General features: G+C 45.8%; 1 protein-coding gene across 19 annotated transcripts in view; it reads left to right on the forward strand.

Moving 5' to 3' along the window:
- RIMBP2 (RIMS binding protein 2) overlaps positions 1-18,941 on the forward strand; it is a 359,348-nt gene that overhangs the window by 274,473 nt on the left and 65,934 nt on the right. For all 19 annotated transcript variants that reach the window (XM_024101538.3, XM_024101539.3, XM_065568590.1 and 16 more), the window contains 3 exons: positions 6,551-6,702; positions 10,269-10,345; positions 18,237-18,346. In XM_024101538.3, the coding sequence (XP_023957306.2) occupies positions 6,551-6,702; positions 10,269-10,345; positions 18,237-18,346 (339 nt within the window). The remainder of the gene's footprint in view (positions 1-6,550; positions 6,703-10,268; positions 10,346-18,236; positions 18,347-18,941) is intronic.

Consider the following 18,941-nt stretch of genomic DNA (forward strand, 5'->3'; position numbering starts at 1 on the left):
CGTTTGGTGGATTTTGTCACAAGGAAAACTACATACTTGAAAAGAAAGAAGGATCTGTCAGTGGAGGCATTTTCCATAATGCAAGGGAATAAACCAGTTAAAAAGGAGGAGGAGAAAAAAAAATCAATTCTGGACAATTGGTGCGCTGACATTTGGGGATCGATAACACCCCAAACTGTAATGTTCGTCAGGCATCAGTGTGAGATACTAACATTGCAATAGAATGCTCACAGCTGTTGCGTTGCTGTGAGATAATTTTTCGTTGTTTTATCAGGCTTTGAGGATTCTTGAACAATTGCTTTATAATAAATATGAAGAGAAGCTGGAAAAGTAAAATAGATTTGCGTTTTGTATTTCATCTTCCTGAGTTTCTAAGAAGGGGCTTGGGGGTACCCATTTTTTATCGTCAGGAAAAGTACTGTGATTCACAAATCATTTCTCTACCACTGCAGATAAGCAACTGTATTCATCGAAGGCTGACAAACTTGATGTGAAACCAAGTCAAATGGAACAAGAAGACTTTCTTTTTTCAGTTCACTTCAGTATTTTCTTTAGAGATGGTGGGACATTGTGATTTTTCTTTAACACAGAAGAGACGTGTTTGCAATCTCACTCATTGTGCTGCATAATGGTTTATAGCAGGGGTTCTCAAACTGGGGGTCGGGACCCTCAGGGGTCGTGAAGTTATTACATGGGGGGTCGCGAGCGGTCAGCCTCCACCCCAGACCCCGCTTCACCTCCAGCATTTATAATGGTGTTAAATATATAAAAAAGTGTTTTTCATTTATAAGGGGGGTCGTACTCAGAGGCTTGCTATGTGAAAGGGGTCACCAGTACAAAAGTTTGAGAACCACTGGTTTATAGGCTTATGTGTGTCTAGAGCACTCCTACCAAACTGGGTGAATTAGAAGGAAAACTCAGAATACCATCTCCTGGTGTCAATGGTAGCTTTGTCATAATAAAGATTGCAGGATCAGGCCCTCAGTGTCAAATAGTAACTGTAAGGGTGGGATTTTCAAAGCAGCAATTAATTTTAAAGGGACTTAGGCCTGGTCTACACTGTGGGAGGGGGTCGATTTAAGTTACACAACTTCAGCTATGTGAATAACGTAACTGAAGTCGACGTACTTAGACCTATTCACCGCGGTGTCTTCACAGGGGCAGATAGGGGCCAGCAAAAGGAGTAACTGGAGCATGATGCACTCCAGCAATCCCCAATTAGTAGGAGCTGGTGCAGGTTAGAACAGCCCCTACAACCAGAAAGTCATAAGTAGCTCCCTAATGCTGCCCACACCCCTCTTCCCTGCCACACCCCTCCCTCTTCCATCCACTGTAATGTGGACTCAGCAAAAAAAAATTGACCCTGAGAGAAAACAATGACTGGAGGAAGGGGGTGAGGGGAAATTCAGTTGAGTTAAATAACCTACAGCCAGACTATCAGAAAGTTGGAACCCTTTTTCACTCTAAAGTTAATATTATCAAAACACTGATGTTCCTTGCAGGGCTGGCTCCAGCGTTTTTGCCGCTCCAAGCGGCGGGGGGGAAAAAAAAAAGCTGCGATTTTTCACACCTTTCCATGCCTATTTGCTGTTATTATACCAATTCATTCAAAACAGTCTGCACTTCAGAAAGGATCTCAAATCATGGATTCAGAATGATGCATTCTGCTATGAGAAGCCCCTGGGAAAGGTCCTTTGTATTGCGTAACCTTTACCTAGAGCTGTTTGAAACACTTTTGCTGATAATGTTGTGTGGAGATGTATCTTTTTTCCACCACATTTTTTTCAGGAAGGGGTTGAGGGTTTTGGGATGAGGCAGAGCAGGGGAGGGTGGGAGACAGATTATTTCTCGCTGCAGGGCTAGGGCACTGGCCTGGGATGTGGGAGACCTAGGATCACATCTCTGCTCTCCCTGATTGGGAGTGATCTGATATGAAAAACTGCGGAGAATCAGGCAGAGCAGTGACTTCAACCAGGATTTTCCACATCCCAGGCCAATATCCTCACCTCCAGGAGACATATACACACTGTTGTCCTCCAGTGAATTCTGTCGTTAATCCTTATCATTATTACTGTTACTTTTCAGACTACTAGGCTGAGGGGAAGGATGTATGTATTCCTGGTCTCCAATGAGTTCATAAATGGAGAAGCATCCATATTGGACCAAAAACTCCTGGTACTTATTGTGGTGCAAACCAAGTGACACCACTGGCGTTGCACCAGAGTGAGAAGAGAATTTAACTTGCAATCCCAACATATTCTGGTTGTAAAATTAGTCTTAGTTACAGATGCAGCATACTTAATCCAAAGGGGCTGGCTTTTTCTATAGAACTTCAGGAGCAAGAGATTTCAAGAGGCTTACAACATGTTTCATATACGAGTTTCAATTTGCCTTTTTGCTAAGATGTTGATTGTTATTAGTGAAGTCGTTTGCACTTACGGTGGCTTTTTATAAAATCTCTGCTGAAGTAAAAAAAACATAAAACAGCTCTACATGGTTGTTGGAATTTGGACAAATTGAGACACTTTATTTAAAAATAAGTAATCATCGCCTTAAACAGCAACAACAACAAAAAGAATGGTTTCCATTGTGCAAAGTCCCAGTAGCTAACAACTAACAATCTACACTGTAGCTAGCCCATAGTTCGTTCTCACCTTTTTACCTAGTATGGTATAGTACAGGGGTCAGCAACCTCTGGCATACGGCTCGCCAGGGTAAGCACCCTGGCGGGCCGACCCAGTTTGTTTACCTGCCACGTCCGCAGGTTCGGCTGATCGCGGCTCCTACTGGCTGCAGTTCGCCGCTCTAGGCCAATGGGGGCAGCGGGAAGCCGCAGCCAGCACATCCCTCGGCCCGCGCCACTTCCCGCAGTCCCCATTGGCCTGGAGCGGCGAACCGTGGCCAGTGGGAGCTAAGATCGGACAAACCTGCGGACGCGGCAGGTAAACAAACTGGCCTGGCCCACCAGAGTGCTTACCCTGGCGAGCCGCGTGCCAGAGGTTGCCGACCCCTGGTATAGTATCTTGGAAATAGAGGGATGGATTTAAGCTGGTTCAGGTAATCGCTTTTATTATAGTCCGAGATGGAAGACGCCCTGTAGGGCTAAGAGCACGGGGAGGAGGGATTTCTTCAGGAGCAGCTGCTGTCATTTCACAAATTCTTGGATAGGAAGTTAACAGCTGATGGCACTTGTTAGAGGAGGGGAGACATGATCTTGCAGATGTAGCTGAATGAGAAGGGGGAATTGAGAGGGAAGTGACATTTCAGGAAGCAGTAAAACAGGTTTGGAAACCAAATCCATCTTGAATGGTTGGAATTGCTGCTGAAGTGTCCTCCTATGCCACTTTGCACTTACCTAGGTAGGAAAACATCATTGTCCCCATTTACAGGTGGAGCAAATGAGACACAGAAGGGGTAGGAGTGATTTTCCCAAGGTCATACACCAAATCAGTATCAGAAGTAGGATTAAAACTCAGCCTCTTGCCTCTCAGGTGCATGCCTAATCCAATATATTGAAGTGAACTCAAGGCAAGTTACTTAGTTTCTTTCTATTTGCCTCTTTCTAAAATTGAGTAGTAATTCTTCTCTTTTCTTCCCCGCCACCACATTCAGTCCCTTTGCTCAGTCCTGTCACTTCTTCCTCTCCGTTACCAAAACCCACATTACCTTCCTGTCCCTCATGGCTAAAATCCTTGTCCATGCCGCGATCATCTTTTGCCTTGACTGTTGTGATCTTTCCTCTTCTCTTACCTCCCTGCTTCTCACCTCTCCAGTCTGCCCAAACTGTAGCTGCTAATGTCCTCTGCTGCTTCAACCACCTCATCTGCATTTGCATCTCTCTGTTCTCCACTGAATCAAAGTCAAGCACCATGTCCTGACTTTCACAGCCCCCATAATTTAGCCCCCTCCTTAATCTTGGCACTTATTCCCACCTCCCCTGTTTACTCCCTCTCTCTCTCTATGCTTTTCCCGATCCTTTTGCCTTTTACCTCATGCTTCCACGCTCAGCCTTGGACCTTCTATCGGGCTGCTCCTTGTTATCTCCTGCTCCTTTCTCCTCCTTCATATACCTCCTTAAAATGTACTTCTTCCAACATCCCTTCCTGAGTTCCCCATCAATTCCCATGACATGAACCGTGTTCCAGGATCTTGCTTTTGTGTTGTTCTGTCTGATCTAATGTAGGCTCAGATTCTGGCCAGTCCCCTATATGGGGAACACAGCAAGGGGTAGGGTGTCGAAGAAACTTTCCATTCTGGTGCCCGGGAAGAACTCACACTGCAGTGGATATAACAAAACCGAGGAAAATCCAATAGACATGAGCCTCAGAACTGGTTTCCTTTTAATATATTGTAGCAGTTGGAGCAATTATCTGTAGACTCTAGAATGACAGTCTGGTGTGGCAAACACATTAACAGTGAACGGAAGGAGCCAAATTAGCTGCCGGTTTCTGAAAGGAGATCGTTATTCTATTAAAAGTATGAGAGAAATTCCAAAAATAAAAAATGTGCCCTTTGCCAGTATGGAGATGGCTGCAAGTAGGACTGGTTGCAATAAATCTTTTGTATGGCCTTGAATAGTTCCCTGCGGTCAATGTGCTTAAGCTGCTGCGCTATAAAATTAAAGTGGTGCAGAGAGAATGAATCAAGTTGGACCAAGGAACATACCAACAAACCCTCTGACAATGTCTTTTTGGAGCTCAGCCTCCTCTGCGGTATAGTGGATGATTCTTAGTGGCATGTAACAGGAGGAAGCAGGCACTTCAAGATCAAAACACCACATTTCAAACTCCTAGCGCAATTGGAGGGGAGCTGCCGACCTCACACGGGACCAGGACTTGAAAATAAGAGCATGGACTAGTTGTGTTAAAAAGAGAGGAGAGGAAGGCTGAGAAATCTGATTGGGGCAGCAGTGCCCCAAATTTTTTGCTGTGGTTTTGCTACAGCTGCTGCTGCTTCAGATATAATTAGCCCCAGCTTGCGATTTCCTGCTTTCTTACTTGTGGTTCCAGAGGAGTAGTATGACTGGTGAAGGAAAACATAGGGTAGCATTTTATATTCCACGTTTACCAATCCCCCTTGCAGCCTTGGGTAGCACGTTTTTTAAAAGCATATTTCACAAGCCTGTAGTGCTTGATCCTGGGAATACAAAGTACTCTTAATGTCACTAGGAGTTCAGGCTGCTTAGCATCTGGCAGGATCGGGTCTCTTATTCCTTTAGCGGTATGGTGTATTTTATCTTTTATTGGCATCATTTTTATAATCAGAAAAAAATGTTCAAAGTGTCTCCAGAATTTTCTCCTTTTTTCCTTAATGTGTCTCCTGCATTTTTTAGAAAGTTTAGGGATTGTGTTTGTGACTTAGAATATGGGCTGTGGAACAAGAAACCCCAATTCTAATTCTACTCTGCCACTGATATACCATCTAGCACTGGGCAAGACACTTACCCGACATTGTTACCTGATCTGTAGAATGGAGATGGTAGGACTTGCTGTTCTCTGGCAGTGAAAAGATCTTAAATTGGGTATATATTTTCACTTAGGGCTGGTCTACACTAGGGGGGATCGATCTAAGATACGCAACTTCAGCTACAAGAATAACGTAGCTGAAGTCAACGTTTCTTAGATCGATTTACCTTGGGTCCTCACGGCGCCGGATCGACGGCCGCAACTCCCCCGTCGACTCCGCTTCCGCCTCTCGCTCTGGTGGAGTTCCAGAGTCGACGGGGAGCGTGTTCGGGGATCGACTGATCGCGTCTAGACCAGGGCCGGCTCCAGGTTTTTTGCTGCCCCAAGCACACACAAAAAAGCCGGAGTGCCGCCCCTTGAAAAGGGCCGCCCCAAGCACATGCTTGGAATGCTGGTGCCTAGAGCCGGCCCTGGTCTAGACGAGATGCGATAAATCGATCCACGATAGATCGATCCGGCGGGTAGTGACAACATACCCTTAGGTTAAGGCCCTTTGCACATCCACAGTGACGTAAAAGTGCCTTATTGTAAATGAGGATTAGGACCAGTAGTGCGTACCTATCTCCCTACAGGGTATTGAGCATTAATTAGTTAAAACTTTTTAATGCAAGTGCTAAGCTAAATATTATTATTGCCAATAAATAGACGGTATTTACAAGCAGGCTTGTGTGTTTTTTCATGCCAACATGAAAAATAATCTTAGCATGTGTGGGAAACTACTAGAACACATAGTCATCTCATATAGTAACCTTTTCTCTTTTCCAACTGGTTGGTAAAAATTGGGAGCTGATTCATGTTTATTTGCTCCTTAGCTCTGATCTTGAAATTAAAATGTCTTCACATTCCCTATAATTGTCCATTAGAAGTTTTTTGGGACTTTTAATCCACTGAACAGGTACAGAATGGGAAGTGGCAATGGATGCTTGCTCTATGCTACCCTTTGTCAGCCCCTCTCTAGAGGGGCCATTAATAGGGGTCAGATGGTTGTTCACACCCTGTGACCCATTCAGCATGTGATGCCTCTGCCGTGGCTGCTAACCAGGTTGCCACTTTGTACCAATTATTGTTTTTTTATTTACGGGTAGGTAACGAAAGCCCCTCTGGAAGTCGTTGTGTGATTTCGGAGTTTATACGACCCCTGCAGATATCTGGTGACAAACCAGAACAGTTGTCCGTCAAACCTACTTTTCTGTCCAGGTCAAGATCCGGCAGCCCAAGATGCAGATTTGATTCAGACGTGAGTCTTTTTAAGTTGGTGACATTGGGAATGTGTTTGATCGGCCAGAGCCTTCCTCCTTCACTGGGACAGGTGTGCTACACCTCAGTGTTTAACTGCACTTCCAAAGAGTCAAAGGCTGGGATTTTCCAAAGCACTCAAGTGATTTGGAAGCATAAATAATGGGATTATTGTGCATCTAAATCACATGGGGGGGTTGAAAATCCCACCTAGGCAACCTGACTGTCTTGCATTCTTGTTGTTTATTTAGTCCTTGTGAAATGTGTCACATTTTTGTCAGTCTTTTTTGTGCCCATTAGTGTGCTAGATTGACATAAATCCTCTATTCACAGGACAGATAATGCATCTGTAAGAGCACTATTCCACCCGATGCCCTGCCAATGTGCCTCAGCTCTGTTCTAGAAAGGCAACTTCTAGGTGTGAGAAGTGGATCATTCTCTTTGAGCTGTTCTTTGCTTGGTTTTCATGATGTGGAAATCCACTCATTAGTAACTGGAATGATATCGCCACCTGGACCAGTTTCTAGGGTACCATTCTTAGCTGAATTTGAACCTGTAAACTGGAGAATCCCCTCAGCCATTCAGCTTCCTAACATATCTGCATTTATTTGCAGTTTTGGAAAAATTCAGCAGAGATATTCACAATATTTTATTATTGCTAATCTTTGCACATCTCAGGGCTAGCAGGAGGAAAGCCACTGAAACACCATTCAAGTTCTTCAGTGTACTTGATTATGACTCCTTTTCCTTCATCTCATCATGTGCACAGTCTCAACACCCACATACAAAACTCCTATAGACTTGAATAAGGATGAAACCCAAACGCCTCTTGTAGAAATGTTATAGGGTTCTATAAAAATGCTCTTAAATCCCAATCATATTTAATAGAGATTAAGGTCCTATCTATAGGTTTCCTTAATCAGGCTATAGAATTCTATCAGTGGGATCTCATTATCTATTAAAAACATATATGGGATGCTTTTTTTAAAAAAATCTATAAAAAAAATCCATTAATTTCTGTAAGACTGTTCCATGAGGGCAAACAGAACTAGAAAACAACGAGGGTTGGAATGATATTTTATTGGATACAGTCCTGATTTTTCCCTCTGTCAAACATTTTAGAAGTAAATAGCCTGAAATTGTGTTCAGATGCTGTGGCTATAACATAGGGATTGCTGCCGAACCCCAGGAAGTTGAGTGCATCAAAATGCTTGTGGACATCACTAAAAATCAAAGTGTAATACAGGATATTCTACAAAAGAATTAGATTCCTACTAGCTTCTACTAATATACTACTCAATAGCCACATCTCGGGGTCTGTTGACCAAGAAACACATACAGATAAACTCTTAATACCATTACTGGGAGGTGTGAGCATCCACTGCTTCGTGAATAGACTGCATCAAGAGCAGTGAAGCCAAAAAAGGCAGCATAGCAACCAAATTTAAGGAAGCAGAACTAACAGCACAGAACAGAACAGAACAAGTGCATGTCAAATGTAATCCCCTTCTTCTATTATTTTTCAGTTGTCTCTCACTGAGAATGTCAAGCAGTTTTTACCTGAATTGCTCATTATTTGCCTTGCTGAGTGTAATTCTGTGGTGCCTACGTACCTCTCACATACACACGGAAATTTAGTTACAGACCAAGGTACCATATCCAGTATCCAAGGAGAAAAGTAGATAAATTACACCTTCAGGAAATCAGCCTTTGAAATATAAAATCTGAGAGTGTTACTTGCTGTTGTAATTTCTGACATCAAAAGGGAGCACAGTCCATTCCACAAAGACATCCCCACAACTTCCAGGATTGTTAGTAAGAATATTGGCTCTGCTCCTAGTGTAATCATTATGGGCTCCGTTGTGAGCCCAGCTGCACACATCTATGCAGGGAGTCAGGGGTCACAAGGAGCCTCCATACACCACTATACAGGCTATGCACATCACCAGTGCCAACGGCTACTCCCATTCCCATATGGTGGGTGACGAGTAGGCAGGCAAGCATGGGGAGTGTCCAGAGTCTTGGTTGTGCCCACCAAGAGAGCAGCCCAGTTACTTGCACCAGCCTTTTTGCTGGAGCACATTGCTTTATAACTGGAACTTGGGGGCAGCAGGAAGTAGAGCAGGGGTAGGCAACCTATGGCACGCGTGCCGAAGGCAGCATGCAAGCTGATTTTCAGTGGCGCTCACACTGCCCGGATCCTGGCCACCGGTCCGGGGAGCTCGGCATTTTAATTTAATTTTAAATGAAGCTTCTTAAACATTTTAAAAACCTCATTTACTTTACATACAACAATAGTTTAGTTATATAGTATAGCCTTGTAGAAAGAGACCTTCTAAAAACGTTTAAATGTCTTACTGGCATGCGAAACCTTAAATTAGAGTGAATAAATGAAGACTCAGCACACCACTTCTGAAAGATTGCCGACCCCTGAACTAGAGTGTGACTCCGAATCACAGTCTGGTGCCTGCCCATCTCCTGGATTATAGAGTTCCCATCCTGCCCTATGAAAGCTTCCCTGCTTGACTCCACAGCCTAACATGGTACTTCTATTTTAAGGAGAAGTTGCTATCTCAGTTCTCCTAGAGGTGTCTAGCAAATCGTAGAACGGAGGACAGTGAGAAATGTATCCCTCCTTTACGAACTCGGCCCAGCATCAAGCAGGAGAGACCGAGTTTTTATTATTTCAGTACACTGAATTTCAAGAATGTATCTGATGCAGATCCAAAATACATGGGACCTGTTTATGTGGACTCAGCAATACAATTTAATCACTAGGCTTTCTACTCATTAATTCATGGTGGAGTCAAAATTATGGCTTTGCTATATTGTGCTGCATTAAGCATCATGGTGAATTCAGAGCTAATATGTTTTTCCGCTGGGTTAGTAGAGTGAATGGAATTCAGCAGATGGGGACTGGTTTGGGAGAGTTTTATTTGGTGTGATTCTTCAGCTAATACTGGTCACAATTTAAAAAAAATCAATGTTTCCCTACAGTTACAAGTCAATGGTATCTAAGGTACCACAGTTATTTCCTATTCTAACTATAGGGTATCATTATGAGCTAACTGTGTAAATGTTGACATTTTAATGGCAGCTAATGCTGTACACAACGCTAGGTGAATCATTTACCATAAGTCATCCTGGGGCTAACTTGCTGAAGTTTTAATTAAAATAAAACAGCACACTTTGGATAAATTACTATTCATTATTAGTATACATATTTCTAAATAAAAATGAATTGCTGAAAACCTATATCCGACTCTGTTTCATGTCATCTGAAGTGTTTTGTATGTGTGGCACGTATACCTCTACCCCGATATAACGCAACCCGATATAACACGAATTCTGATATAATGCGGTAAAGCAGTGCTCCGGGGGGGGCGGGGCTGCGCACTCCAGCAGTTCAAAGCAAGTTCAATATAACGCGGTTTCACCTATAAGATTTTTTGGCTCCCGAGGACAGCGTTATATCGGGGTAGAGGTGTACTCAGACTAGTTTATATATCCCATCAGGTTAACAATGGGTGCAACAGTATAAATCCTATTGTCTTTATTTCTTTACAGATGGATAATGAACGGAATTCCAATACCTCAAAGCAAAGATATTCTGGGAAAGTCCATCTTTGCATCGCCCGTTATAGGTAACATAGCAGCTGGGGGAAAAAATATAATTCCAAAATTGTGGTTTTTTTCACTTTTTTTTTTTTTTTTTTTTTTTTGCAGATGTAATTAATGCCCAGACCCCAGTCCTGTTCATACACAACTCTAAGTAAAGGGGCGATTCACAGTTGGGTTCAGGGAAATGGACGGAATCCTAACCACACCCTACTTCCACAGCCTGGGCAAATACTGTGCCCCACCTCCATGCAAATAGGTTTGGCTGCTAAATTTGCATCCGCAAAGGCCCCTCCCATATTCATCCCCAAACAACTTCATGATTACAGTGGATGGAGCTCCCCTATGCAAATACAAAGCACAGCTGTGTGGTTCACAGAGAGTGCAGGCTTTCTTGTGCAGGCTTTCCACATCCTACCCCCACCCTCTTGCACAATGGAACCATGCCGCTTTTTTCATGCCTTTTGGGTTGTACATGCGTACAGACAGATGAGGGCAGGGTTTGCACCCAGGTCATTCTCTGGCCAGCTGGCCTCGGCAAAGGAGGTCAGGGAAGAGCAAACAACATTTGTCAGAAGGGATCCTGCTAATCAGTGTCTTTCTCAGTGTATAAAAAGCTGTAAATCAGCAAAGGGTAGTCTCGGAATGTAAATGATAATATTCTACATTAATTCGGGCTCTGTGTCTGACCATTACAGAAAGGTTTTCAATAGAGACACAAGCCTAATCTTTTAGAAGTGCTTTCTCTGCGCCAGCTTCCTTCCTTCCTGAGAGGAGCAGTGACTGCAAATCAGAGTGTACGCCTGGAATCAGTGCACCTGCACACAGGCTCTTTAGATGGCAAGGGAGCTCTTGTGAAAGTGTGGCTTGTCTGCTGACTGATCTGGGTGTATTGAGCCCGCTGGCACTCAGTTACTCCTGGGGGAATTCTGTGTGTGCGCAGAATTCATCTCCTCTGCAGATTTCTTTGCTTCCCCAAAGAAAAGTGACTTTCTGACAGGGAAGCAAAGGGAAGCCACAAGAGTGGTCATGCACCACTCCCCAGCAACATGGGTGCCTTGTTTCAGGCACTCGGAGCAGCCAGTGGAGTGGTAAATCACTGGGAAGGAGGACGCCCTGGCCTGTGGCTCCTACCCTGTGCCAGGCTCACCTACTAGTCCTGGCTGGGTTGGGAAGGAAGCAAGTTACTCTTCCCCTGCAAGGAGCAGCCAGCAGACCTGTGGACAGCAATTCCAGGGCCAGGGCCATCCCTGGGGGGCAGGGCCCAGGGCGGAAGGACAAATGCATCACTTCCGGGACTGACTGCGCTGGCCCACGGGGGCCAGAGCGGTCGCGCATGCCTAGAAGCCCTGCGGCTTGCCGGGGTGATTTAAAAGGCCCCAGGGGTCCTGGCTGCTGCTACCGTGGAAGCGGTGGTGGCCGAGGGCCCCCGGGCCCTTTTAAAATCAGCCAGGCCCCTGGGCAACTGCTCCCTTTGCCCCCCCATCAGTGGGCCTGCCGGCCAGGGCTGGCTCAGACCCACCCCCAAAAACCTGTCTGGCTGCAGGAAGCGCCGCACCCCTCCCTCCCCCGCTTCCTCTGCCATGGGGGGAGGGGGTCACTATACGGGGAGCTGCTCCCCCATCCACCCAACCTCCTGGCATCCAGATCCACCTCATACTCAGATTGCCCCACCAAATCTCACCCCCTGCACCCAGAACCCCCCACACTGACACCCCTGAATCCATATCCCGACAAGCCTCACCCTCTGCATCTGGATCCCACCCTGCACCCAGACCGCCCCCCACACTCGAACCCCCATCCCAACAAGCCGCACCCCACCTGTACCTGGACCACCCTGAGTAGCCCCCCACACCCACATTCTCCACCAAGCAAGCACCCCAACCTGCACCCCACCGAGTCAGCACTTGAACCCCCCGCTGAGCCCCACCACCTCCCCCTAGACCCCCCTGCAGGATCTCATGGTGTCTGCACCCAGAACCACCCCCCAATGAGCCCCTGTTCATCCAGATCTCCCTCGCACCTGGACCCCCCATCAAGCCGCCCGCACCCAGATTGCCCCACACATTACCCTGTCACCCCACATCTGGTTCTCCCTACACTAAGTCCCTCCATACTTGGATCCTGCTGGGCTGAGCCTGTCTGCCTAAATCTGGTGTGATTGGCATGGAGGGGCAGGGCCCCAGGGTGTTTCTGGGATAGCCCTGGGCCTTGCACTGTGTCAGAGTCAGGTGCCACTTTACTGCCGAGTCCATGTTCGGGGTGGAGGATGCAGGGTGATCTCCTACCTCTGTGCAGTCAGCGGCCTGTGCTCCCCCCTGGAGCCTCCACATTTATTTATTGACAAATAAAATTTGCAGAATTTTAAAATATTGTGTGCAAAATTTTAAATTTTTGGGTGCAGAATGCCATCGGGCGTGCCACTCCCTGATACTGCAAATCTCAGTAAGCAAAGTGTTTTAATACTAAATTTAAGTCTAAATTTCCCCAGAATTAACCTGACTAACAAAGAGGAAGATTCATGCCAGGCTCAGTTCCATTGCAGTGTAATATTCAGTGCACTGCAGAGTTTAGGTGACAGTGCAGAGCCAAGAGGAAGGCTGAGCCCATGCTGAGCTCAAATTAAACTCACTTTCTCTAGAGGAACATGATTTTATTTCCGCAACAAGTACTCTAAAGCTCACCCAACTGAAGAAAGTTCCTAAACAAACCAGCATGAAACTAAAAGATTATTAATTGATTAATTAAATGCCTTATATATCAACTTTAAGTGGCTGCAGTCACACTTGAAGAGCTGGTAGAAAAAGAACAGATGAAGATTGCTTTCTTTGTAGGCTTTAAAAAACAAACACACCCAAACTTGTTATTGTAGGCAACAGTGCACTTTCCATTTATGCTAGATTTAAAAGAATGCATTTTTCATTGGCTTTTAACATCGGAGCAAGCCTAACATGGCATGATCAACATCTCCAGAACATTTACTTTCATCGTGGACAATATTTTTTTTAAAAAAGGAAAAGGAACAAACCAGAAAATTGTATTTTCTGACCATCTATGGTGCTACTCTGATGGGTTTGTGAGCCAATTTAAATGTACAAGATTTCCTCTCTCCCCTTCCCCGCCCCGGCAAATCCCCCTTATTTTGTAGCCAACATTGCCAATGCAATATAAACATTAATTGAGCTTTGCTCACAGGAAAATGGCATAGGCAAAAAAAAAGGCACATTTCCATGGGCACCACACTGACTCCTGGCTCTTGAAATGAAGACATGTTGATGTGCTTGTAGCAAACTACAGACACGAGTTTACTTGCTGACTGAAATTGCATGGGAAGATACCCTGATTATACTTTCGCAGCTGTTAAGTTATTAAGTTTTGCTTCATTTAAGTACACGGGTGTGTTTAATTGCCTTGAAATAGTCTCTGTGCATTGTAAATAAGCTGGAGTGCATCATTTAATGCAACTAGAATAATATTTGATCTATAATAAAAACATCATCAATGAGAAGCAACTAACAGGCACAAAAAGTTGTATAATAATAAGAATACTCCACATAGGAGTTGAAATTCACCCCTGTGCAGAGGTCCACTAAAAAGGGCAGTGGGATTTAAGAGATGCATAGGCCATGTGCTGGACTTCCGCACCTTCCATCTGTGGATCAGGAAAGCACTTCACATGCATTGATGGAAGCGTCCTTTCAATCCCTCTCTGATGAGGTAGGCAAGTATCATCACCCACATTTATACATATAAGGAAAGTGAGGGCCAAAGGGATTCTGGGCCTGCCTAAAGTCACACAGTGAGGAGGTGTCAGAACCATGATCAGGTTCTAGGTCTCCTGATTCCCAGTTCCTCTGCTCTAACCACAACACTGTGCTGCCTCTCTGGCACTGGGAGATGTTGTCCTCCCCCACGCCACCCCACCCCCCCTTTTTTGGTGGCATTTACAACAAATGCCTCCCCCCGAACCCGACCCTAGGAGCCAGAGGGACCTGCTGGATGCTTCCTGGGAGCCTCCCCAGGTAAGCATCACCGGGACTCCTCACCTCGCCCCCCAGGAGGTCCCTCTGGCTCGTCAGGTCAGGTCAAGGTGTGGGGGCTGAGGGTTCTCTATGCGCTGCCGATGCCTGCAAGCCCTGCTCCATGACTCCGGCAGCTCCAATTGGTGCTTTTCCCGGCCAATGGGAGCCATGGAGCTCGCGCTTGTGGCAGGCGCAGCACATAGAGACCCCTCGGCTGCCCCTGATCCTAGCAGCTGAGGGACCTGCGGCAGGAGGGGTGAGTAGGCGAGCGGGGTGGGGTGAAGAGGTGAGCGGTGAGCCAGCAGCAGGTGGCGGGGGGGTGAGTAGGTGGGTGGTGGTGAAGAAGCGAGCGGCGAGGGAGGCAGTGGCTGGTTGGCTGGCGGGCGGGTGAGGAGGCAAGTGGCAGGTGGGGAGGGCGAAGAGGCGAGCGGCGAGGGAGACAGTGGCTGGTTGGCTGGCAGGCGGGCGGGTGAGGAGGCAAGTGGCAGGTGGGGAGGTGAAGAGGCGAGCGGCGAGGGAGCCATTGGCGGGCGGGCGGGTGAGGAGGGTGAAGAGGGCGAGCGGCGGGGGGCGGTGAAGATGCGAGCAGTGAGAGAGCCAGCAGCGGGCAGGAAGGTGAGGAGGCAAGCGGCGAGGGAGCCAGTGGCTGGCCTGCGGGCGGGTGGGCGAGGAGGTAAGTGGTGGGTGGGGAGGGTGAAAGGGTGAGCGGCGAGCCAGCGCCGGGTGGGGGGGTGGGGGGGTGGTGAAGAGGCGAGCAGCAAGGGAGCCAGCAGTGAGGGAGGAGGGTCAGGAGGCGGGCGGGAAGGGTGAGGAAGCTGGCGGCGAGCGGGGGTGAAGAGGCCAGAGGCGAGGGAGCCAGTGGCAGGCGGGCGGGTGGGCGGGGGTGAGGAGGCAAGCGGTGAGCCAGTGACAGGCGGGGTTTCTCGGGGCGGGCATGGGGGTTTCTGGCAGGGGAGTGAGGAAGTGAGTGGCAGGTGGGAGGAGGCAAGCGGTGGGTGGGGGACTGAGGAGGGACACAGCAAGCCAGCGGCAGTCCAGGGGGTTAGGAGGGGTGCAATGGCAGGGCCAAGCGGGGAGGGGGCGGGACTGGGGGCAGAGCGGGGGTGGACTGTGGGCGGGGCCTGTGGAGTGTCCTCTTCTTTGAATGTTCAAATATGGTAACCCTAAAAGTAACTATGTGTGTATGTGCAAAACAGACAGAGACAGACACGTGCACACCAAAGCAGCTTGTTCGGACTGACTCTTGGGTTATGTCAGAGAGCAATTGCTGCTTTGAAGAGAACACACACACACACACACTGAGCTTTTGCAGGCTAAGGATAACTGTGTTGCTGTGGCTACAGCCTTCAGCATATAGGCTGTCACTCTGGTTTTATTGCTTGAATTTGTTTTAAACAGATTTTCGTTTTTACCTTGTTCCCTTAAGACTGTCTGGGCAATCATTCCACCATCAGGCTGCCATGAATGTTAATAAGCTGTTTATGGGAAGGCAGCACTTGAAACAGTGGACAAGAAGCTTTCTGTTTCCCTTTTGTTGTCATACTCTGCAACATGGAGGGAGGGGGTTGTAAAATCCTTTTCTCCAACATGCTGGTTATGTTCCCCATTTGAACATGAACTTATGCTGTGCTCTGCTGCTAATAATAATAATTAATGGAGATATCCCATCTCCTAGAACTTGAAGGGACCTTGAAAGTCATCAAGTCCAGCCCCCTAGCAGGACCAAGTACTGATTTTGCCCTGATCCCCAAGTGGCCCCCTCAAGGATTGAACTCACAACCCTGGGTTTAGCAGGCCAATGCTCAAACCACTGAGCTATCCCTTTCTCCCCCTGAAAGGGCAGCTACAGTGTATAGCTCCCCTTCTAAAACGCTTTGTTTTGTAGCACCATCTTGTTTTCTCCATGAGCAATAACGTTACCCTAACAAATGGATGGCTATTTTGGAGTTGGTAGTGATAGTGCTAAACACAGAAATTCATGGTATCGTCAAGGATTGAGTTCAGCTCCTCCTGCTGCAAAAGCAGAGCAGGACTGGAAAGGGGGGGGGACAGGGAAATGATTTTTATCATTTTATTTATGCACACAGGTGCATCCTGGGGGGTGGGGTTTGAGGCCTGATGCAAAGCCCCATTTGAACGATATCTGTTGACTTCAGTAGGCTTTGTATTGGACCCTTAATGTTCCCTTAATCCTGAAGTTCTGATGGATGCAAAGGTATGAACTGTTTGCTGGCCTACTAAGAGCACAAGAATTTCAAGGAATTATTACAAGCATGATTATCCATTCATTATTCAGCAGGACTTGCCAATTCATAATCTAGTGCAAATATCTGATAAATGCTTTATGCCTTCTAAAAGCTTTTCTCTGAATGTGAGTCTGACTTTGCTATAATTGATTGCTTTATGGAGAAGAGTAATTCATGAAAATTAGCAGATCCTAATAGAGATGATTTAGGAAAAGACCCATATAAGGTTTTGTGTAGTTGTTTTAAAATTCAGTAAAGACATAGGCTGGGATATTCAAAGGAGCCTAAAAGGGTTGGTTAGGTAAATTATTTGGAAAAAGATAAACAGTGAGGAGGCAAAGTTTACAGATGGTACAAAAGGTACTACTCAAGGTAGTTAAGTCCAAAGCAGACTGCGAAGAATTACGAAAGGATCTCACAAAACTGGGTGACTGGGCAACATACTGGAAGATGAAATTCAGTGTTGATAAATGCAGAGTAATGCAAATTGGAAAACATAATCCCAACTATACGTACAAAATGATGGGGTCTAAATTAGCTGTTACTGCTCAAGAAAGAGATTGTGGAGAGTTCTCTGAAAACATCTGCTCAGTGTGCAACAGCAGTCATACAAGCTGGACAGAATGTTAGGAACCATTGGGAAAGCAATAGATAAGAGAATAAATATCATAATGCCACTATATAAATCCATGCTATGCCCACAGCTTTAATACTGTGTGCAGGTCTGGTCGGCCCATCTCAAAAAAGATATATTAAAATTAGAAAAAGTACAGATTAGGGGTCTGGAACAGCTTCCATAGGAGGAGAGATTAAAAAAACTGGGACTATTCATCTTAGAAAAGAGACTAAGGGGAAATATAATAGAGGTCTATAAAATCATGAGTGCTGTGGAGAAAGTGAATAAGGAAATGTTATTTTCCCCTTCACATAACACAAGAACCAGGGATCACCTGATGAAATTAATAGGCAGCAGGTTTAACATAAACAAAAGGAAGTACTTCTACACACAACACACAGTCAACCTGTGGAACTCATTGCCAGATGTTGTGAAGGCCAAAAGTATAACTGGGTTCAAAAAAGAGTTAGATAAGTTAGATAAGTTCATGGTGGATGGGTCCATCAATGGATCCCCATTGCTCTGGGTGTCCTTAGCCTCTGACTGCCAGATGCTGAGACTGGACGACTGGGGATGGATCACTCGATAATTGCCCTGTTCTGTTCATTACTTCTGAAGCATCTGGTGTTGGCCACTGTCAGAAGACAGGACACTGGCTAAGATGGACCATTGGTCTGACCCAGTGTGGCCATTCTTATGTAAGCCCTATGGGATAGGGGCCCTCTTTTTGTTCTGTGTATTCCTAGCACAGTGGGGTCCTGCTCCATGGCCAAGGCTCCTCGGTGCTATAGTAATACAAATAATAAATGACAACAATAATAATGTAATATAAAAGTGACTCCACTCCCCTAGGCTCCCTGCTAAAATATGTGTTTCAAAAGGTGAAGCAAGAAGATGGGACTCTAAAGCTACTCTCATGTGCAGCCTTTAGAACTACATTCTGCTGTACAATTATTAGTCAGTGGTGTGTGGGTTGTAACTCACTAAATACACTCATTGCCTGAATGAAGTTTCCATCTGTGCTTCATTGCAGTTACAACCCATTTGATGGACCAAATGAAAATCCAGAAGCAGAGCTCCCCCTTACAGCAGGAAAATACCTCTATGTGTATGGAGACATGGATGAAGATGGCTTCTATGAAGGTTTTGTTTATTTATGTCTTCTTATTAGTTTGTTGATTTGAAACAATTTAACTCCCATACCGAGTTATCTATGACCAAAATCAATTGATAAAGTCCCCCTATCATCATCCCTTTAATTAAGAGAATTTACGCACCAGCAAAGCAGCTCCTTCCACTAATTTATGAGATTCCCTGAACCATCACCATTTCCCATTTGGCAAGATTTGTGCTGACAAGAAAGCTTAATGAGATTTCAGTTTTTGCCTCAAAGATCCTCGACTCTCCTCAAGCTGTGAATATTTGATTCCTCTAATCTATGTAGAATTTCCTCTGGCTAGACACTGATACAAAGTAATATTGGAACGAGGTGGCAAGTAGTGGTTTATTACAAGTAGATTAACGACTCCGTGAATACTGTTTACTTTTCATTCACTTTCATTCTGAAGTTGCTCCCTGCGACATCAACATCATATCTTATCTTTTCCACAGGTGGCTGCTCTTCATTTAAGCTGATGTAGTCTTGAGCAGTGTGTCAGATATCAAACATCATTAGCACTCAATGGCTTTTCTGAATTGACAACTTAAGCAATACGATAAAGGTTCTTGTGACCCAGTC

This window comes from Chrysemys picta, chromosome 15 (assembly GCF_011386835.1).
Source record: "Chrysemys picta bellii isolate R12L10 chromosome 15, ASM1138683v2, whole genome shotgun sequence".
NCBI lineage: Eukaryota > Metazoa > Chordata > Testudines > Emydidae > Chrysemys > Chrysemys picta.